Here is a 22,455-nt window from a genome sequence, read left to right on the forward strand (position 1 = left end):
GGCTCCGGCCCGACTGGCCGCCTCCGCTCTAGATGAGAGGCGGCCGAACATGTTGGCGTTGTTCTGAAGCCCCAGGAAAAGTTCTCGACAATTTAATTGGAAATGAAATATAACTTTTTCAGCTATCGTGCTTTTGCGCCGGGTACAGGGATAAAACTACAATGTGCTGCAATACTTAACCGCAAGATAAGTGTTAAGGATGTGATGGCTTCCACTGGTCAGATGGTCCAATGAACGCAGATGGTCATGTTGGAAGCATCTGTGCTGGGGACGCCGCGCAAGTCCCCTGAACTGGCCTCGGACGGTTTTAAGCCGGCTCATGGTGACGTCTTACCTTCTAAATGTGGATGACGTCATCCCTGGCTGACTGGATACGTGGAATGTCTTGGAGAGCGTGGGTGAAGTGATGACGAAATCGATGTGGCTTTATTCCAGATGATGCCATCTTAGACGTAGCGAAATTTCCCAGAGAAGATGGCTGATGAATATATTTGTTCGAAAAACAACCGCTTAATTTTAGTTTTTCTCGACGTAAGCGCGATAAGAGAGCGTGATCTGAGAGCTTGCGGCTGGCCCCGCTCGGGCCAGCTGGCAGTCTACTGCGTTTGTGCAAACAAGTTCCCGTAACGGTCCAGTAGTTCGCAGAATCACCCGCCGGAGTATGACCCACTGGCAGCGCACATTTCCAGTGTTACTAAGACTTTTGTCCGCAGCCTCGGCTTGTGTACGCACAACCTGGCTAGTGGCTGTGCTTTCGAGCTATGTAGCGCGAACGATCAGCATGCATAGGTGTGCGCGGTCCTTTCCAGAAGCTTCTAGATCCGCGATTTTGGAGGTCACACCTACCACGTCAAGTATTCCTGGCACGTTTGGGCATAGCCACGTGATGCTCGCGGCACCCATGGAATATTTATTTGATTCTGCATGCAAATACATAAAAGTCACGGCAATGTCGTAGTGTTTTATGTGAATGACCGACCGCAGGAATGCGTCTCGTTGACTTTCAGCAGCTTGCCGATAATTCATAACTGCGTTCGACGTCACGCTTCAAATGAAGCGTTCATGAATCTGCTCATGTGCAGATACCAACCGATTGGCGATATGCTTAAAGAACGATTATCCTTACACTGAACAGGGTGAGAGCGAGTGCCAATGGTCATGGGACAGCCAACGGATCTAACACACTCTCAAACCTATTGGCTCCTGCCCAGTTATTACACAGATTCACTACGGAGCACGCTATCAGAACCACAAGATCTCACTCCGCTTTTGTATCTCGCAGCGGTACACAGTTCCGAAAAGATCGGATTTCGCTCAATGAGAGTCTAGCATCGAAGCATGTTCTCAAAACCACTGGCCACTGCTCGATCACTGTATCCGGCATCAGGGCGCACTCGCGACGGGATCGTACCCCGTCCAGCCACTGTATCCGGCACCAGGGCACACTTTCGACGGCATCGCATTCCGTCCAGTCGTTGTATCCAGCAGCTCGCCGGACCATCGAGCTCTTCGGAGCTTTTAGGCCGTGCCCGTCTTCCTCGGCACGCTGGCAGAGGACCGACTAGCGACAACAGTCACGTGACAACAGTCACGTGTCCCGCGCTCGGGACGACTGAGCCGGTCGAGGGCCGGCCGCGGTCGGGTACCCGGACACCTAGCGCCACCTTTACACAGTTCGCTTTCGTCCGAAAGGTGTCGTTAGCGGTCACTTGCACGTGTGCACCGTCTTTTGTCGGAGACAGCTTTGGCACTGAACCTTACAGCACCAAACGAATTTGCACTGGCAGCGTTCATTGACGGTAATGCGCTGGGTGTTGTAGCCCCGGCCACAACAGAGCAGTCCGCAGCCGTCGGTGCCCTTTGAAGTTCGCTCGCACGCGCGACCGGTTGTTCCTGCGGAACGGCGAATCGCAAGACCGGTTAGGTAACACTAACATCGATAACTGGTTAGCTTTGATCCAAAAGCCATTACGTCGGCCAAATATACAAAAATCACGCAATAAAAAGCAACAGCAGCAGTTCAAGATGCAAACTGCATGTAAAGTTGCATTTCTAATGCATTGCCACCACTGACCAGACGAGCCGAGCGTGTCGTTCCTCCTGCAGTAGTCCGGACTCTCCTGGATGTAGACCAGGTCGTTGGCGGTCGGCCTCCTGTACCGGCGGTTTCTGACGCGCAGCCGGCCGCGGCGAGTGACCTTGACCTCCGTCGCTCCGTCGTACTTGTCCTTCAGCGTGTCACCTGGCGGCGCGCGACGCAACCGTGAAATCGGTGCACCCACCGGATGACATGGTACACATCTGTTGAATGGGTGCAGCCGTGTCTCCAGGCGGCACGGTACACGGCCTTTGCATTGGCACAGCCGTGCACGCTGGTCGAGGACCATGCAGCACTGAATTCTGCGCGCGCGTATTACCTGCTGACATGAACGCAGACAATAAAATCGATGCACCGGGGGCCACCTGGCGGCCGAACATGCCGATTTGTCGACAGTATCAAAGGAGCTTTGCGCACCCTGGTGTGGGAGCGACCCGCCGTAACTCCTTGTCAGCTTGCCCCCAGCTGAAAGTTCAGCCATGTCCATGCTTGCCATCAAGTCAGATATCAGGAGAACATCATGAAAGGCAACAAGCCTAACGAACCGATTAGAGAAGACCGCTGACTTACCACACACGTATTTTTGTAACAAATGCGGCTTGCATCTGACTGGCATGCCTGCGTTTGATCCCGTTTCGACAGAATCGATAACGAATCTGACTTACAGCGCGTGAATTAGATACTCACTCTCACTACGAGTAGCGCAGCAGCTTTGTGTCAACTCCGATCCCGACTCGAACCTGCTTGGTTTAATTTGTAAATTGTTTCTTTTGTAGTCCTCTAAGGAAAGCAGCATTGAATGTATCACACCCAATCAGCTCCTTAAAATCATACAGATGGGAGATTTGGTTTGGCAACAAGAAGTTTTTTTGAAGCTGGTAGTCCTTTTCCGGGGCATCTCATACTCGACGACTTCCCCGAAGGCAGGCAGATGACTTACACTCGCCGACGTCTCTAGAGGAGGGAGGCAGGCCTCTCACCTTCTCACCGACTTATACTTCTCGTACTCTCAGCACTCTCTCACGTCTCCCACTCACCGACTTCTCTGAAGGCCGGCAGCCGCTGCCAGCAGGTCACGGTGGAGCAGGAGCCCGACACACCGTGGCACTTGCAGTTGACCTTCGTCAGGTCGATGACCGCCTGCGGGCACGACACAGTACACGAATTGCGAAAGGGCACGGCGAAATTCGCCAGCTAAGCCAGCGCTAATAAAGCCCATTTCATAAAGTTTAACGTCTAGCTGGCTTCACATGCATAGCCACGATTAATACGAAATGGAAGTGCTGGCCCCACGTTGCTCTGTAAACAGCAGTTACGAGGCGGAGAACCTTCAGCTGCGCACGAGAACTTGAGTGCCGTCCGTTTCGTGGGCACGAGTTGGCACCACAATGGCGCGAACAGTGCTCAAAAGCCCATACGTTCGGCAGTACGCAAGTCATCACTTGAGTCAAACCATATGAAGCATTCGAGACTGGAGGAAAAAGACACAGGCTTAATGGTGCGAGGATATTCGCCTGGTGGGATTGCGCTGCTCACGTATTCAGAGGAACACCAGGCAGCAACGCACGTGGTGTTTCCAGTAGTGCAGAAATAATCAGGCAGTGTGTGACTAATGCACCGCCTGGCACGAGGCACGGTTTATTTCGTTTTCAAAATAAAATGCGGCGGTGCAGCCAGGAATACTGACATATTCATGTTCACTTATTTGGTGTCCTCCATGCGATCGCAGTTTTCCGGGACAGCACGACAAACAAGGGAGAAAAGCACTAAGGAAAAAACACGTAAAATACCAGGCACACAGTATTATACGGAGTTGTGAACATCACAAATTTGTAAGAATGGATAGATTAAAATTACCCGTAGCGGTAGAACCGGTAGTTATCCCAAGTTGGGGGAGGGAAGGGGGGAGAAGGAGGACGGTACAATATTTTTGGGAACCTCTTTCCAGTCAAAGCCCATAGGGCCAGCGTTACGTTTTCAGCAAGTTGAGGGACTCATCCCCCCAGGCTATTAGTTCCCGCACCCCTGCCTGCAGTTGGTCACCCGCTGGCGGACCGCCGTTGGCGAGGCATGGCCGACTGTGAGCGTGCGAACCGCCTGCTCTCCGCTCCACACAGTTAGGCGTCGTACAACTGCCGACAAAAAGTGCGCAGCACAACACTGCACAGAATGCAAATCACTGGAGAAAAGGGCAAAAAGGTGATACCAAGTCCTCGCCTCTCGACGGCCGGCTCCCCTAATTGAGCCGTTGCATCGTCTCGGCAGTGTCAGCTGACTGGAGTGAAGCGGACAGGCGGTGACTGGAGGACGGCGAGCGTGCAGGACGGCGGTGCGACAGGCGGCGCTACGATCGCCGTCGGCAAAAGAGGTGTCGGAGGTGGGGCTGGTGTGTCCCCTAGAGCGCTCTCTCAATGGTTGTATCGGATTGCTGATAATGCCTGGACAGATACTGGACGTGGCTTGTCACCACAACTCCACAAACACCTCCAGGCGTTCTCCAGCGATAAAAACCTCGTCGCCAGGTGGTGAGCCATGAGCGTACTAGCCTGTCCAGCGCAGTGCAGGTGTGGCAGCTCGGGTAGGATTTGCCTGTCCAGTGCAGTGCAGCGGTCGCGTCTCGGGTAGGATTTGCCTGTCCAGTGCAGTGCAGGCGTGACATCTCGGGTAGGATTTGCCTGTCCAGTGCAGTGCAGCGGTCGTGTCTCGGGTAGGATTTGCCTGTCCAGTGCAGTGCAGGCGGGACGTCTCGGGTAGGATTCGCCTGTCTAGTGCAGTGCAGCGGTCGCGTGTCGGGTAGGATTTGTCTGTCCAGTGCAGTGCAGGCGGGACGTCTCGGGTAGGATTTGCCTGTCCAGTGCAGTGCAGCGGTCGTGTCTCGGGTAGGATTTGCCTGTCCAGTGCAGTGCAGGCGTGACGTCTCGGGTAGGATTCTCCTGTCTAGTGCAGTGCAGTGGTCGCGTCTCGGGTGGGATTTGTCTGTCCAGTGCAGTGCAGGCGTGACGTCTCGGGTAGGATTCGCCTGTCTAGTGCAGTGCAGCGGTCGCGTCTCGGGTAGGATTTGCCTGTCCAGTGCAGTGCAGGCGTGACGTCTCGGGTAGTATTCGCCTGTCTAGTGCAGTGCAGCGGTCGCGTCTCGGGTAGGATTTGCCTGTCTAGTGCAGTGCAGCGGTCAGCGTGTCGGGTAGGATTTATCTGTCCAGTGCAGTGCAGGCGTAACGTCTCGGGTAGGATTCGCCTGTCTAGTGCAGAGCAGCGGTCGTGTTTCCGTCAGGTTTTGCGAACGGTGATGGATCAAAATGTCCTTAACAACTGGCATTCGATGCATGCACTTTTGCCGTGCTCTTTACCGTCATAATTGCTCCATAACGACCAGATCTTTACCTAGCAGACATTCTGATGGGGCCCCGTGATCTGGACGAAGCAGGCCAAACAGGGCTACATCAGCTGTACGACGCTCAAATAGAGATGTGCTGGAGTTGTGGGACTAGTGATCCATTGGCCGGCTATATTAGAGTCACTGAGTGCACCCGGCCGAGCTACACCCCCTCAGTTTTGTGCTGTACAAATGTTACACAAAAAAATGCTTCGCTGGAAAAAGAATGACATCTTGGTTCAATTCGATGCGAGTTCATTTAAAGAAATGAAACTGTATGAATAGGTGCGGAACTCAGTATTTAACCACCGACAGCTACTCCAGCTACATATTTAACCACTGACAGCTACTCCAGCTCCATATTTGACCACTGACAGCTACTCCAACTCCATATTTAACCACTGACAGCTACTCCAGCTCCATATTTAACCACTGACAGCTACTCCAGCTCCATATTCAACCACTGACAGCTACTCCAGCTCTATATTTGTGCTTGACTCCGGATGGATTCGGACCCGACTTTGGAACCAACCAAATGTGTGCTGAGTCTGGGCGGGGTGAGGCTTCTTTGGAGATGTTTGAGTGTGAGTCAGAGTTGACCTTACCAAAAAGGTACGAGTATTGGGTGAGTCGACTCAGGCAGGAATTTGTGTGATAACGTGCTCTATCGCGCAAACAAAATCGCTTCTTTTCTCCGACATACTTTGTTTTTTTACTCTGGCGTCGTGCGACACAGGGGTCATTAGATTCATGACTATCTTGTTTTCCGAGAACCTGTACTATATCGACTTCTTTAAAGCAGATAGAACGATTTATTTCATAAAGTGTTACCTGTGGAATCACACCGAAACCGATTCCGAAAGTGAAACATATCTTCGAGTCGGAAACGACTTCGAAAATGCGCTGTGTTGCGCAAAGGTAGCATCAAAATGAAACCCATGCGCTGTGAGTTGGACCCGGAAACGACTACGCTGGACTGAAGTCGACAGAGGGCTGCTTCTCACCCGGCGTCCTGCTTCGTTATTGTGCAGGTTCATCAGCGATCTGCCATGCTTCACGGAGCCCCTCTTGTATCTCCGCTCCCTCTCCCGAATATCCACGAAGTTGGTGGCGAATCTACAACAAACAGCATTTCATTCATACGTCAGAAATAACAGATTAGGGTCATTTCCCACTGCAGCCGATGCCTTATTGAGCATTTGCAGTGGAGAGAAGATTGGTTTCGTGCGCTCGCTGTTAGTCCTTTGTTTGCTGCTGGGTTGTTTTGCTTGTCATTCGGTCTTCCGTCGGCTGCTCTTTTTATCTCCTTTGTTGTGTAACATAATAGTGACAAGCACTGATGATGGCACCGTCAGCGAACCACAAGGGCATAAATCACCGCCACCACCATCATTACCAGCACCAACGAAACGACAGAGACAAGGGAAAAATATGCGCAATGCATGCGACCACGTCCTTAGGGGTATAATCCACTAATAAAACGCCACGTCAAGCCATCATACAGTAAACTGCGTCGCAGCCAGGCGTAAGCAGATTGCACCCTTACAGCTGATGTCCATTTTGTGTGTTAGCACATCCGCAGTTTTCACAGAAGAGGGACAATGATGGAGAGGGACAATGCACTTACACGTCACCTATACCCCATTTCAACCACACCAGCTTCATACTGACTAATCTGTGCTTTATCTGCTGCTTCGTCTGTGCTTTACATGTGCATTGTCATCGTCGTCCCGACATCATCATTGTAAATGTCATCACGACGTCAGTATGATGCCGACATGAAAACAGCCATCGTTTTCATTAATCACGTTCGAGTGAGGTCGAAACAGAAATCATCCCCGCTGGTTTTTTTGACAGCCAGCTTGTTTTGCTTAGTACGCCTTGTGATGCAGATCTATTCAGCCTTTTTCACAACTGAACAAACGTGGCCAGCAGACGAGCGTGGTTAAAGGCAAGAAAGGCGTCTCCGCAGCTTGTGGCGCATCAAGCTGTCCCCTGAGCTCAAACCCTCAAATCTGTCTGCCGCAGCGGTGTCATCCCTTTCCGCCATGTCCCTGTGACATCGGCGCGAGTGCAACCATTCAGATGGGACGAGTGCACAGCGCGGACTGACCTGTATCCGTATCGGATGTTGTCGCCGCAGCCGCCCCAGGTCCAGTCGGGGTCAAGGTCAGCCGGTCGTGCTGACCGGGAGCAGCCGCAGGAGGCCAGCTGGCCATCCCGACAGGCGCGTGACACCGACATCACCACACCGGCGGCTGCGATCGAGTGCGCGAACGCCGCCTCCCGGGACGCTGCCGGAGATCAGGTCAGTCAGGTCAGGTCACCACACCGGCGGCCGCGATCGAGTGCGCGAACGCCGCCTCCGGACCTTGCCGGAGATCAGGTCATTAGGTCAGGTCACCACACGGCGGCCGCGATCGAGTGCGCGAACGCGCCTCCCGGACGCTGCCGGAGATCAGGTTAGGTCAGGTCAGGTACCACACCGGCGGCGCGATCGAGTGCGCGAACGCGCCTCCGCGCTGCCGGAGATCAGGTCAGGTCAGGTCACCACACCGGCGGCTGCGATCGAGTGCGCGAACGCTGCCTCCCGGAACGCTGCCGGAGATCAGGTTAGGTCAGGTCAGGTCACCACACCGGCGGCTGCGATCGGGTGTGACAACGCTGCCTCCAGTGCGCTACCGGAGATCAGGTCAGGTCAAATCAGGTCACCCCACCGGTGGCTGCGATCCGTGGGCGCACGACGGTTCCAGAAAAATGAAATATAGGCCAGGCTGGCACACTGCTAAGCATGATCTGACACGATGCACTCCACCGGTGTCAGTTGAATAATAAACAACATTAGTCTTGGACGCAAACAACGAACAGCAAAAACAAATACAATCGGAAAGGTGCAGGAGGCACACACGGACACTGCTGTTCTGTCCGTAGTACTCAGAGCAGCACTCACGGATCTGCAGGACGGGCCCGAAGACGGACGAGTCGTCGACGGTGGAGCAGTTCCAGCGGCTGCTGCTGAACTGGTGCTGACACTCGGCGATGCCTGCCCGGGCGCCGCGGCCCACGCTCCGCATGTGGTCCTGCGGGCAGGGGCGCGCCCCGGCACACTCAGTCAGCGCCCTCACCCTCCACCCCGGCTCCGGCAGGAGGAGCAGTGGCAGCCGGCTGACCACCCCTGAATGAGACACACTCCTGCTGGCATGCTCGCAAGCGGGGTGGTAGTCCAGTATAGCGTCATGTTGAAGGTTAGGATGATATCAACTGAAAAATCGCATGTGCCGCGTTTGCTGAGATCAGAAATAGGGAATCCGAGGAAGCGCTTGCAGAGTGAATGCAGCGTATATGGGATGCGCTTGACCCTCGAGCTTGTACCTACTGGTGACATCGCTAGGTTACTTATTACCGCAAGGAGCTGGCACCTAGCGCAGCTACTCCTAACGCAAGGGGCTGGCACCTGGCGCAGCTACTCCTAACGCAAGGGGCTGGCACCTAGCGCAGCTACTCCTAACGCAAGGGGCTGGCACCTAGCGCAGCTACTCCTAACGCAAGGGGCTGGCACCTAGTGCAGCTACTCCTAACGCAAGTGGCTGTCACCTTGTGCGACTATTTTTCAGTTCCGGTCCGTTCTTCATTTGCAGTTTACGACATCGGGTAGATTTGCTACTTTGTGCAAGTCCATTCTACATGTGATATGGATACCTGAGCTACCCGTGAAATTACTGGTGAACCCCATACCTAACTTAGCCGGGAGGCGAAAGAAGTGCGGTAAGTCCTGGTTGTTTACGTAACATCGCCTGGCAACGGCCAACACGTGTTGATGGTCTTGCACAACAGGGAACTGGTCACGAACTGTACAGAGCAACTCTAGGTCGCGTGTGGGTGGGGTGATCGATGGCGATGTTTTGACCAAGTAACCGACCGATAACAGTGCAATCTAAAAATAATCAAATCACTAATGCACCATTACTGCATTCCATATGCACCCATGAGCTGATTTAGCTAGCTCTCCTGTTTTGCCCAAACTTGTAGCCAACCAGAATGGACGTGCGTAAGCACGTCTGACGCAATCCGGGCGTCTGACGCCTGTGACGTCACAGTATATTGCCGCAGCGGACAGCGTTTGACTTTGAAGAACGCGCCCAAGCTGCCGTGATTGGTCCAGCGAAATACAAAAGCACCGGCCTGCATCGCGGCCGTCATCACTCCCGGAGAGGCGGGGACCACACGATACTGCGCCAATACGCGGTGATTCGGCGATGCACCATCTCGTTCAACTACAGCAGCTGACGCACGTCATCTGCACCAAGTCTTGTACGTGCGCCCTCTGCCTTGTGGGGGCTGGCAACCAGCCCACTGATGAATGATCCCTGCAAGTGGGGACCGAGCTCGACGACCCCTGGCGGTCGGCGAGTCGACCTGACTGACCTGACGGAACTGGCACAGCTTCCTCTGCTCCGGACTGAGGCCCTGTATCTACTGACCTGACGGAGCTGGCACAGCTTCCTCTGTCCCGGACTGAGGCCCCGTATCTGGCCACACAGGGGGGACGTCCCCACCATGTAGATCTGCGGGTTTCTCCAGACGTCCAGGCCCTGCATCCCGAGGTTCCTGGAAAAAGGAGGGGATTTAAAGGGTCGTGACCAACCGATGTGACACGCAGTGACAGATAGAATTGTGTGCAGAGCTACCTTGATACACGACGTGTCATCGCTTCCGATTTAGTTCCATAAGAGGAGGAGCGTAAAAATTTCAGAAGAGGCCTGAGTACCGCGCCCTTTGCAGTCGACTCTTTTCATGCGCCACCATATGGGTAACTCTTGACTTCACTAAACAGCCGTAAAGTTAAAGTTTCTCGCCCCGTTGTCTCACTCGCCTTTGCGTGAAAACATGCATCGAAATGCGACAATTTGGTCAGAGAAGCAATGGATAAGTGCTTATACACAATTAATTCGTGTTTTCGGATAATTCAAACAAGGCAACAAAGCAACTGTGTTTGTTGATTTGTTCATTCATGGCATGATTATTTCACAGGTAATGAGCCAATTAGTCACCTTCTAGTTTTACAAACGGGAAATGCACGGATGAAATATGTTAACATGTGCCATATGTTCGGAGCACACCAACACACCAGACGAGGACGACAACCGGAACAATTTTGTCATAATTTACACTAATACCTCGTCTGCATCTCTCCCAAAGCCTATGATAAATACGCGATGCGCTCAATATGTAATCACACATACACAACACGCACTCGGACACAGCGGTCATCAAAGGAGCGCTCTCTAGGTAGCGACGAAATAGAATCCGAAAGATTGTGCTGCCTAGAAAATTTCATTCGATAGAGAATGCGGATGTTAATGATTGCTGACAATGGGCAGGGGTGCGTCAAGCCATTTTCAAACGTCTTCTCTTGCAAATGGTTCACGGAGAAAGTCCGGTACGCTGAGAGCGCCGGGAGGGTGCAGCGAGCAAGTCCGGTACGCCGAGAGCGTCAGGGGGGTGCAGCGACAAAGTCCGGCACGCCGAGAGCGCCGGGAAGGTGCAGCGAGCAAGTCAGGTACGGCCGAGAGCGCCGGGAGGGTGCAGCGAGAAAGTCCGGTACGCTGAGGGTGTCGGAAGGGTGCAGCGAGCAAGTCCGGTACGCCGAGAGCGCCGGGAGGGTGCAGCGAGAAAGTCCGGCACGCCGAGAGCGCCGGGAGAGTGCAAGCGAGCAAGTCAGGTACGCCGAGAGCGCCGGGAAGGTGCAGCGAGAAAGTCCGGTACGCTGAGAGTGTCGGAAGGGTGTAGCGAGCAAGTCCGGCACGCCGAGAGCGCCGGGAGGTTGCAGCGACAAAGTCCGGCACGCCGAGAGCGCCGGGAAGGTGCAGCGAGCAAGTCAGGTACGCCGAGAGCGCGGGGAGGGTGCAGCGATCAAGTCCGGCACGCCGGGAGCGCCGGGAGGGGTGCAGCGATCAAGTCCGGTACGCCGAGAGCGCCGGGAGGGTGCAGCGAGAAAGTCCGGCACGCCGAGAGCGCCGGGAGGGTTGCAGCGATCAAGTCCGGCACGCCGAGAGCGCCGGGAGGTTGCAGCGAGCAGAGTGCAGCGAGCAAGTCAGGTACGCCGAGAGCGCCGGGAAGGTGCAGCGAGCAAGTCCGGTACGCCGAGAGCGCCGGGAGGGTGCAGCGATCAAGTCCGGCACGCCGAGAGCGCCGGGAGGTTGCAGCGAGCAAGTCCGGTACGCCGAGAACGCCGGGAGGGTGCAGCGAGCGAGTCCGTTACGCCGAGAGCGCGGGGAGGGTGCAGCGATCAAGTCCGGTACGCCGGGAGCGCCGGAGGGTGCAGCGATCAAGTCCGGTACGCCGAGAGCGCCGGGAGGGTGCAGCGAGCAAGTCCGGTACGCCGAGAGCGCCGGGAGGGGTGCAGCGATCAAGTCCGGCACGCCGAGAGCGCCGGGAGGGGTGCAGCGAGCGAGTCCGGTACACCGAGAGCGCGGGAGAGTGCAGCGCGACCGAACCGTGGTGTTTGACGACCACAGTCAAGCCTCAGGTGGTACACGCCGTACAAGCGCATATCGGACTGAGCAAAGCGTGCCTTAGTGATGTTGTAAATAAGCCGGAAGATGCTTGTTATCCAGTATAGGACACCGGAACTGAGCGGTAGAAAACAGCGGCATCAGAATCGACAGCTGTAGTCGTTTGAGCGGGCGAGTTGTGAGACGGCGGGCGCCGCTTAAAGTGATGCTACCTATCGTGCTCAATCCATAATCTCACGTGCATTGCAGGCACACAGCATGACCTTATGATTAAGACCATGAGACCGTGATGGTACCTGCACGCTTCGCACGAGAAGGCCCAGTGTCCTGTTTGCTGTTGAGGCTGTCACGCCCATGTGATGTAGGAAGGGGATTCCATTGTCTAGGAGCAACACCAAGATCGCGAATTTGATGGCAACTTGCCAAGCGGCGGTCCTTTTGTGCATATGAGAAGTGAACAAGTAGGGTAAACGGAGGCTGGATGGAGCAGTTTCGCGGTCAGCAAAGTTCAGTTTCAATATCCAGCATTCACAGAGACGATCCAAGTCCACCTAAAGAGTGAAACAATCTGCTATTTGGGCGATATGTTGTCGGCTATGCTAAGAAAGTGTGGTCAAAAAACACGCATCAGACGCATTCCCAAAAGAAGTTGTGATCCGAATCTTTTTAAGCTCAATATGTTCTAACGCATACTATCGACCACAGTTAAGCTTACATGAAAAATGAACTAGCTGTCTATACATGTATAGCCCTTTCCCACGCCTACTAGTCAATGCTCGTGGCGTGTGGCATTTCAATCTGTGGAATGACTCGAATGTGTAGCTGACGGGCCCTGCCGAAGCTTGCCTCAATTCCCATACTGCGGCACATTCTGGACTCTGATATCATGATGACCCTCCATTATAAGTTCCCTCCTCAGTACTGGATCGCTCACATATTTGATTTCATTACTTTACGACAGCGTGTTGAGTGATCGACTCCGGGCCGCTTCGGTGGCCGGCATGCTCCGAGCCATCATACATCTCCCTCCCGACTCTGTAAACCGTGCAAAACAAAAACACGTCCAACACCCAGGGCCCGCCGCATTCCGTGCCATCTGGCCGTTAAGCACCGCTCTAACCAGAGCCGCGTGTTTTTTGCCGAGCAATTGACTCTGGCGGACGCGCACCCTGTCATCACGGCGCCAGGGCCCGTGGCAAACCGCTCCAAAACGGCTTCCAAATTGGTGGCCACCGTCAAAACCGCTGGCCTGTGGGCCCGCGCGACCACCAACAACGATGATTGATGGGGGCCCGGAGCCGTCGCGGTCGTCCGCCTCCGCAGCGCCTGATGACGCCCCGATGACGCCCTGGTCACGACCTTGCGACGCCGGATGACGGCCCGGACGGAGCGCCGCGGCGGCCCGCGGCAGCCCGCGACCTGATACGTGCTGACGATGCGACGGGGTCTTTACGGAAGCGTCTCGGAGCCGCAGAGCAGCTCATCTGCATATGCTTGTCTCTGCAGAGCGTTTTTGGGCCTGAGGCGCCCGTCGGTGGCGCGCGGGTGGGTTTGGTGGCCCTCAATTATCTGTCCGTCAGCCCAGCCTCAGTCGGCGGGAGTCCGCCATCCCTCCGCAATGGGCCTTTCCGGGTGGGTGTTTAAGAGAGTAGACCGCTTGGGGACACGGAAGCGAGGAGGCCGCTTGGGGACACGGAAGCGAGGAGGCCGCTTGGGACATTGGAAACGGCTGAGCTGGAGAGTCGCGTGGATGGCCAAACCGCTCGGTGCTGGCGTCGGAGCCCCTGCCGGTGCTGGCCTGGCCTCGAGTGACGCGATCCAGAGTGGCCGGCCTTCCGTGACCCCCTGACCGCCCGATAATGTAAGCGGTTCTCACCAGTCGCCAGGCGCCGAGGGGTTGTTTTTGCCAATGCTGAACCTGGCAGCCCCGGCAGGTGGCGGAATCGTATTTCTGAGTCGCAGCTCAGAAACATGTGAACTTGCCACGTGCTAGCCGTTGAAGAGGCCCGGAATGACCTAGCCGAGCCGCCCCTTTCCACCGAACGCCTAGGGCCCGTCCACGCGGCACTCGCTTGTCCTCGCGCCGGTCCCTCACTGAGCCGGGTCGCGACAGGCGCCGACCCCGCGACAATTCCGCTCGTTGCGTCCGTCTGGGAGCCATCCATCTGCGCGGCTCGGCCGTCGCCGGCGGCGCAGCGTGCGGGAACCATTTGTCCTCCGAACGTGGCGCATCAGACGCAGGCCGCCAGCGGCGGCCAGGGGCGGACAAATTGTCCAGGCCCGAGGATGGGGGCGGGCGTCCACCCGGCAGCAGCTGCCCCGCCCCCTGTCCACCGCCCCGCCGCTGGCAGTGTGCGCCCGTCACCACGTGGATGATGGACGCACACTGTGCGGTGTGGGGCCGAAAGCTATACTGACAGGGCGCTGGCCCGGGCCTCGGACGGTTCGGAGATCATTCACTCCGCGTGCCGGGGCTGTGCCTCGGACCGTGTGGAGATCATTCACCCCGCTGTGCCTGGGGCTGGACCTCGGACCGTGCGGAGATCGTTCACCATTCCGCGGGCTGGGCTGGGCCTCGGACCCTGTGGAGATCATTCACTCCGCGGGCTGGGCTGGGACTCGGAGGGCATGGAGATCATTCACTCCGCGGGCTGGAGCTGGGGTTCGGGACCGACGCATGAGCCTCTTTTCTCTGTATTCTTAAGTCAAATGTTTGTGGTAGGATTGCGACGGCTAAGTCTGTAGCGTTGTCCTGAAGCCCTTTTACACTCAGCACCGACCATAAAACAGAGAGCATCCATGGCAGAACAAGCCCCTGTGTCATGAGACACATCGGGAATCCCTGGAGACATTTTATCCGAAAGCAAGTTCCAAACACACACCTCCGCCTTAAGTGAGCAACCGATCCAGCCAGGGCCACCTAGCGACGTGAGCCAACCGTGGCCGGAACATTCCGGCGCGCCTCGCCGGGCAGATCAGGGGGCTGAGGGAGCGGCCAGACCTGACAACCAGCCGCCGCTACCAACGAAGCGCATCATTCAATAGCCCCACCCTCGCTTGGACACAGACGACGGCATGGCAGCCTGCCAGCTCCATTTTGCCCTCAGTAAAAACGTCCCGGCCGGAATAAAGGCGACTTTCGGGTCAATTAACCCGGGTCGCAAGCAGCAATGGGCGCTGTTGCGCGCGTCTCGTGTGGGTTGTGTGGTGTGCTAATGAATGTGGCACGCTCAAGCAACCACTAAGGTGGCCAACGTTGTCTTAGGCTGCATGAAAGTGGTCTGGCACGTGCTGGAGTGACGCTGCTAAAATGTTTACATATGTCTGCATTTAAACATCCCGGTCCCGTGTTTTAAAGGCACGCATACTATCGAATCTATGCTGGATGCTGCCCTTCACTGCTTTACTTTGCATTTTACACTGCTATATCTTTGCAAAGCCTTAGCGATAGCATAGCCACTATACGGAGAGGGGGAGGAGGCGGAATCTTCTATTGGTAAGTTACCAACTAGCACTATCACTGTCCAAGTGCAAAGGTAGCAGCATTTCTGTTTTTATTTCTGCTCTTGTTGTGGTTGGAAAGCTGCATTTTGGCAACACAATGTTTCTCGTTTCCAAAGGGAAACTCGAGAACTTTTCCCGGAGACTCTTTAAATCAATAGCCCACGCACATTTTCGAATCTGGCCGAGGGAACAATGCAAATGCATAAGATCCTGTTAGACCGAAATCGCATTTGATCGCCCATTGAGCCCTTGACAGATCCAGCTTCAGGCACCTTGGCGCGACCTTAAAGCTGTCGGCAGGCGCAAGTCATGGAAAACGGCGCGAAAGCGGACAATGAATACATTTTTGCTATTATGGTCATCCAGTTCATAGTTTAGTGACCTATTCCACCACTCTGGTTTAGAGCCCAGATATCCTTAAGACATTTACATCACATGTACCATGTCCATACCTAGCCCTGTACTGGCTTTTAAGGCCTTAAAGTAATCTTGTTCTCATTTCGGAACCGCTCCCAGGAAAAAACCTAACGGGGTCTTAACGCTGTTCAAGTGCAGCGTCGTAGGACTCGTTGATACCATGCCAAACATGAGGCGATTCTCAGCTGAACCCATTGATTCCCCGCCGCCCGGCGCAGCCGCCTGGCCGTTTCATGTCTGCAGATCGGCCGCGTCACAGGCCCACTGATGGATGCCGTTCAGCCTCGTAATGGGCCGCACGAGGTGTTTATGTCTGCGCTGCTGACGCTCCGCGCATGATTGGTGACGAGCGACGGTGGCGTCCCCGTAGCCAGCTGGCCCGGGGCCGGCTGCGACACACGTGTCCGCCAGCCGATGCTGTGCCGAGCAGGCGCAGCGAATACGTACGGAGTAGCAGGCGGAGGTACGTCACCTAGCCAGGGGCCGGGGACGGCAAGCGTGTCCGGCCGAAGATGCTGCGGCGAGTAGCGTACCGAATACGTACGGGGTAGCGGGCGGGGGTATGTGACCTACCCCGGGACCAGGTGCGGCAAGCGTGTCCGGCAGCCGGTGCTGTGCCGAGCAGCGCACCGAATATGCACGGGGTAGCGGGCGGGGGGTACAGGCACCGAATTCACCCGCGGCCCGCGGCACGACTGCCGGGTCCGAAGCTTGGGCCCCATGCCCAGTGTGAGGCGATAGGCCAGCTCCGACCCCGGGCCTTCCGCAGCTTTGCCTCGAGTTTCGCCTGGCGGCAGCTCTCCAGACAGCAAAAACGCCCCTCCTGGGGCCGTGTTTTCTCCAGCACGCCACTTTTATTTGGCTTAATTAAAACAAAATTAATGGACTCATTACAGCCGAGACCTTACGGGCTCACCCTAATAAAGTTGTACGATAGACCCTAACGAGCCGACGTCACGTCACAGCTGTGGATGGCTGACGATGAGCGACTTTCGCCCCGCCATGGTACCGTCTGCAGCCTCACAGCCACAGTAAGGCTCAAGATTTGACTCGGCGCTCTCCTCGGCGGTGTCTTTGCAGTACGCTGGCACAGCGCGGCAAATATTTGCTCCGAAAGACAGACCAGCACACAGGTGGGGGCATGTGCACCGCACAGCGGCTGTTATCGTTCACCAGTCGGGCACACGTTACATCGCAGCGGGCTAGGACACAGGATAAACGTTCCGGAAAAAGCCAACGAGCGGGTGGTGCTTGATACCTCTTATTTTCCGTGCTTGATGCCTCTTTCTAGATATCACACAGATAAAATGCCAAATTAAAATCTGGTGAGCTAAGTTTTACATTTGAGCATGTAACATTTGACGGAAGAATGGTCAAATGGAATGGAATGGAGGGAAAGAAACTGCCAACACGCAACAAACTCAACAAACGCGGGGTCTAGCAATGACAAATTGTTATAAAAATGCCGGTGGGTGATACAATTCGCGCACTGAAACAACAGACGGCAAAATGATGACGCTCATAAAAGCAGCGATTAGAGTCCTGTGATAATCTCGGTGTAAGGAGCGCGCTTTTCCAATCATCGTTCAGCAATAGGCAGCGGGGTAACACGAAGGTGCCATCGGCATCGTTATCACATCACTTTTCACACTGCTGTCACCTTTCAAGCAAAATGTGAACACACTCGCCACCAAACTGAGCGCATCAGGGCTTCACGTACACGGTTTGAGAGCATTTAAGCATGTGCTCATTGCATGGCATTTGCCGGCAGTAGATGCGTCTACGCCTTTTGCGTTTTGGAACCATATCCAGTCTCAACACCAGGAAATCAAGCCTAAGTATTTTGCGACCGGTTTGTCCGCGGTGCAATGCTGTCCATGTTTGTAAGCTGTCTACAAATTAGGACGGCATTCAATACAAACGTATGCTCTTTTACTGGTTTTCAGCAACCCTATAATCATTTTACCTATTTGGCTTTGAGTATTATATGTATTCATCACCCAAGCAATTATTCATCAATATTATTAGCTATTTACGATGATGGTTTAGCGTGCGCCCTTCACGTGTCGGACCCGTTTGGATTTCAGCGCCTGGGCATCAAGCTAGGATACGTCACGACCGGTTTACCCACGGTACATTAGTTTCCGTGCTTGTGAGCTGTCTTAATGATGATAACTTACAGCATTTGCAAGCACGCATACCTGACATCAAACACGGATATTCATAGGTATATATTGCCGACACTTTTGTTTCTGCATGCGATATAGCCAGTTTGAAGGCAACATGACGTGGGCCCTGACCAACAATCAGGGCCGTTTGAACCCGCTACATATCCGTATCACATTGTGCCGTTCCGTGCGCGTGAACACAAGGGTGAAGGTGTGCCGGTGCTTCGTCGTTATCTGTCGCTGCACGGCATGCTCCATGCAGTTGGCTGCAAAACGCCTACAGGCGACTCCTTGTTAGATTTTGCGCCATACATTTGGCTCCCCCGCCCCTCCTGGAAACGTGCGCCGTGTTAGACGGATACTTCTGGCCCGACATGAAGGGCCTGACCCTTGGTACGATATCCCAGGTATTGATGCCTGACGGCTGCATTTAAGTTGCGTTCTTATCCAGGCTGGGGAATTTTAAGGAATCAGGGATCGAAATGCCGAATGTCGGGATGCACGTGCGGAGTTCTCAAATTGTGCAGGCTGTGCGTATATCGGGCTGCACAGCTTGCGCATTTAGTGGCAGTTTGAGAGCCACACATGACTTCAGCGCGCTTGGATCACTTCAGTCCGTGAGATTAAAACACATGTAATACGGGAAGAGGTCGTCTGGCATCGTCACTCGCAAAGGGTAAGCCCAAGACGCTCGAGATCCCACTCGTGGTTTGTGCGAACTGTCTCGTCCAAAACTTGATCCGCTTCTTCCGGTTCCGCTCGGTCGTCAGTCGCTATCAGCGTGGACCGCCAGGTCGTCAGCCACTATCAGCTCTGACAGTCCCACCGTCAGCCGCTATCGGCGCTGACAGTCCAACCGTCAGCCGCTATCAGCACTGACAGTCCAGTCGTTAGCCGCTATAGGTGCTGACAATCCAGTCGTCAGTCGTTATCAGCGCAGACCACCCAGCCGTCAGCCGCTATCAACGCTGACAGTCCAGCCGTTAGCCGTTTTCGGCGCCGACAGTCCAGTCGTCAGCCGCTTTCAGCGCTGACAGTCCAGTCGTCAGCCGCTATCGGTGCTGACAGTCCAGTCGTCAGTCGCTATCGGCGCTGACAGTCCAGTCGTCACCACTATCAGCACAGACCGCCCGGTCGTCAGTTGCTATCGGTGCTAACAGTCCAGTCGTCAGCCGCTATCGGTGATGACAGTCCAGTCGTCAGCCGCTATCGGCGCTGACAGTCCAGTCGTCACCACTATCAGCACAGACTGCCCGGTCGTCAGTCGCTATCGGTGCTGACAGTCCAGCCGTCAGTCGCTATCGGCGCTGACAGTCCAGTCGTCACCACTATCAGGACAGACCGCCCGGTCGTCAGTCGCTATCGGTGCTGACAGCCCAGTCGTCACCACTATCAGCACAGACCGCCCGGTCGTCAGTCGCTATCGGTGCTGACAGTCCAGTCGTCAGCCGCCATCGACGCGGACAGCCTGATCGACGCGTCGCGCCTAATGCGGCCGCCTCGCCTCAGCTGATTTGCATGACTACTTGTCACGCTGCCGGGTGGGCCGCGGGCGCATGCAAACTGACAATGCGATGGGAGCCGCCTCTTCCCTGCCCAGCCGCTAATGCGACGGCGCTGTCCCTCCGAGAAACGACGCCTCCCGGGCTGCGCGTCTGCCACCTGCGTGCCGCCTCCAAAGCCGGCCATCCCGCACAGGCGGTCTCGCGACTTCGCGCGGTGCCCACGCAGAATTAACCGCTGCGTTAGCCTACGCATACCGCGGGGAGAGCGAGGCTATTAATTGTGCGGCTTGGCGGCGGCGCTGGGAGCTTGTCCAGCGGACGCGGAGGGGATGAAGAGGAATGGCCGGTCTGGCGGGTGTCGCGGGCACGCCGCGGCTGATCGTCTGTGAAAGGCTGCTGCCGGCGGGGCCCGCGCGCCGCTTTGTCCAGGTCGGTGTGCCGTGGCGGAGGCTGCGGCCCAGTCTCCGCCAGGCGAGCCTCGGGGGAAAGGGAGCTACGCTGGTGGCGGTGCCGGTGACGGCGCCTGTGTCCGATTCACCGCCGGCGGGGTCGAGAGAAAGACGGCAGTGCCAGCGGTGGGAACACGGGCGTGGCTGTGTCTCAGCACAGTCATTGTCATATTGCTCAGAGGGCGGAGGGCCAGTGGTGGTACTGCGACAGGGCCTACGCGCCTGCGCAGAGAGGACCAATGGCCAGCAAGTTGTGCTCGGTAAGCACAACAGCCAGGCACGTGCCCTGGTAAGCAGCCTGCCACTGGCGCGTATTAAGGTGGAGACGTTTGGTATCCTTTGCCCCCAAACGCGATACACTTTTACTCTTCAAAACTAGGTGGACGCTATCGAAAACTCAATAAAGCAATGCCGCCGCTGTTTGGTTTCCCGTGAGTCGCACGTCATCAGGGCTTCATCGATGGCGATGAACGCCGCTGATTGTGTGCCCATCAGGCGCAGGGCCATCGGCCGCATGCCCGCCGGCGGGCCGCTGTTCTGTTGGCCACCCCGAGCGTCCCAGTGTAAACAGTCCACTGCAGCGGGCACGTGCGACATGTCATGGATCATTTGTCATCAACCGATGGGCCGACCACTACAGGCCATCGTGCACCACTCGCGCCGCTCGCCGCTCCGATATCGAGACCGGCCAGAGGCCATCCAAACATTCCAGCCCGACACTGGAACACCAAGGCGATATTTATCTCCACATAAAGCGCTCCGGTACAGCCTGCTCCCTCTGCAGTGCTTGGCGCATGCATCTGCAATCTGTAATCACTAATGTGACACATGCACGTCATGCGAGGGTTCCTGGGCACCAGGAAGCTGCAATAGTGCGAAGTTGTTTGCGTTGGCTCAGCTACTGGCCTTACTGACTACTAGAGGACTTCATTGGCTTGGGGACACTCATGGATACATATTTGCAATGGGCAACGGGTTGGGCTGTGTACAGGTTTTGTGAATATTATTTGCATGGGTGCGGGTTCAGCAAAACGTCCACAAAATGTCGGACAGGTTCTTCAGGTTCAGGTTCAAGTTTAATGTTATTGCTTGCGCTTCTTTTAGTCATAATTAGCTTCGCCACAATACATTCAGCGGATGCGTGTGGGCACAGCACCATGGGTAACGGGTGGATTGGAAAATGAGCCTTGCCCGTGAAGACTTCTACTGGCTTCTGCCGCTGGCTACTGGTTCCCGTCCGCAGCTACATGTACTCACATCCATGAGCCGTAGTTGGCGCCGGCGCAGGACAGCAGCAGACCGACACAGGCGGAGAACAGGCGGGCCCCGGACGCCATCTGTACTGCTGTGACGTCACCGTCCCAGGTCAGCGGGCGCTACATGGCCCAGCGCTGGACACTCTCGCGCGTCACTGGGAGCCGGCGGTGCGCCGCCGCCCGCTGCCGTCGCTGGCCCGCCACTGAACGGCCGGGCGCCGGCGGCCGCTCCGGGCCCGCGCCCGGTCCGAGGCCGCCGCACTCGGCGCCATGTGATGGCTCATCACATTATAGTGCTGGGCACCGTTAAGCTCCGCGGGGCAATATATCAGTGTGGCACGGGAAAGGGGCAGGCAGTGGTAGCAGGCGGTTAATTGAGTTTGGAACAATGTCCGATTTATCTTCCGCGTCCCCTACTGTCATCGTTCAGATGCATCGCTTTGTTGTTCACGCCGTGCCACGGTCCCTTCCGCGATTGAAAATCGTTTCGGCGCCCACCGTACACGTCCCAAGGGCCAAATCGCTCAGAAATGGCTGCGATGTCATTCTCTCGACAGTAATAGGCGGTGGAACTCAGTGCAAAACATAGGATTTGTAACGAGTTGCTCATCTGAATGATTTCTATGAGTAGGCAGTTTGTACCAGCAAAACTGGTTTTTGAGTCACAACACACATGAGCAACAGAACTGTCAACACCGTTGCGGTAGGGTTTTGACTCATTGTGCCCGAGCGCCGTGGTTTGAATTGAGGCGGCGCTGCAATCCTGATAAAAGATCGCAGTTTTCCACACAGTTCTGTCAAAGGCAGCAATTTGCAGAAATATTGGTGCAAAAAGAGGACACGGCTAGCAAATGCAAAGGCACCTTTGAATACGTGGGAGGTGTAGCAGACTTCTGTGCCGTCATTCCTCCATCCCTATTTCCCAACATATATCCAGACCGTAAATCACGATAATTTCGTTATGCGACATGACGCGGCACAATCCCTGTACTTTACCTCGCCCTGGGTAACCTCTGCTGCGTTTTAACCTGTGCATCGCGTCAGTCAAGGCAGCATCAAACATGCCGGCTCCGACCAGCCAACCACTTGCAGCAGCCTGAGAAGCAGGCATAGCACACCTCACTATGGCGCCCGTCCCACCGTCCGTTCGTCTGCCGCCCCCCAGCGTCA

General features: G+C 55.6%; 1 protein-coding gene across 1 annotated transcript; it reads right to left on the reverse strand.

The window, feature by feature from the left end:
• Nucleotides 1–948: 948 nt before the first annotated feature.
• Nucleotides 949–21,476, reverse strand: LOC119113142 (protein Wnt-5b). Its single transcript, XM_037237491.1, has 8 exons — nucleotides 21,287–21,476; nucleotides 9,953–10,079; nucleotides 8,422–8,551; nucleotides 7,585–7,765; nucleotides 6,476–6,587; nucleotides 3,136–3,238; nucleotides 2,075–2,242; nucleotides 949–1,893 (listed from the first exon to the last, which is right to left on the reverse strand). Exons 1-8 carry the CDS (start codon nucleotides 21,364–21,366, stop codon nucleotides 1,706–1,708), a joined length of 1,089 nt encoding a protein of 362 aa, XP_037093386.1. The 5' UTR covers nucleotides 21,367–21,476; the 3' UTR covers nucleotides 949–1,705.
• Nucleotides 21,477–22,455: the final 979 nt, after the last annotated feature.

This window comes from Pollicipes pollicipes, unplaced genomic scaffold (genome assembly GCF_011947565.3).
Source record: "Pollicipes pollicipes isolate AB1234 unplaced genomic scaffold, Ppol_2.1 Scaffold_7261;HRSCAF=8764_pilon_pilon_pilon, whole genome shotgun sequence".
NCBI lineage: Eukaryota > Metazoa > Arthropoda > Thecostraca > Pollicipedomorpha > Pollicipedidae > Pollicipes > Pollicipes pollicipes.

What these genes read in the sequence shown, in the direction of transcription:
- LOC119113142 (XM_037237491.1), bottom strand. Translation starts at nt 21,366, where the DNA reads ATGGCGTCCGGGGCCCGCCTGTTCTCCGCCTGTGTCGGTCTGCTGCTG. An exon ending in GCCAACTACGGCTCATGGAT is followed by an intron (nt 10,080 to 21,286) that starts GTGAGTACATGT and finishes TCCTTTTTCCAG; the next exon opens with GAACCTCGGGATGCAGGGCC. An exon ending in CGGGCCCGTCCTGCAGATCC is followed by an intron (nt 7,766 to 8,421) that starts GTGAGTGCTGCT and finishes GATCTCCGGCAG; the next exon opens with CGTCCCGGGAGGCGGCGTTC.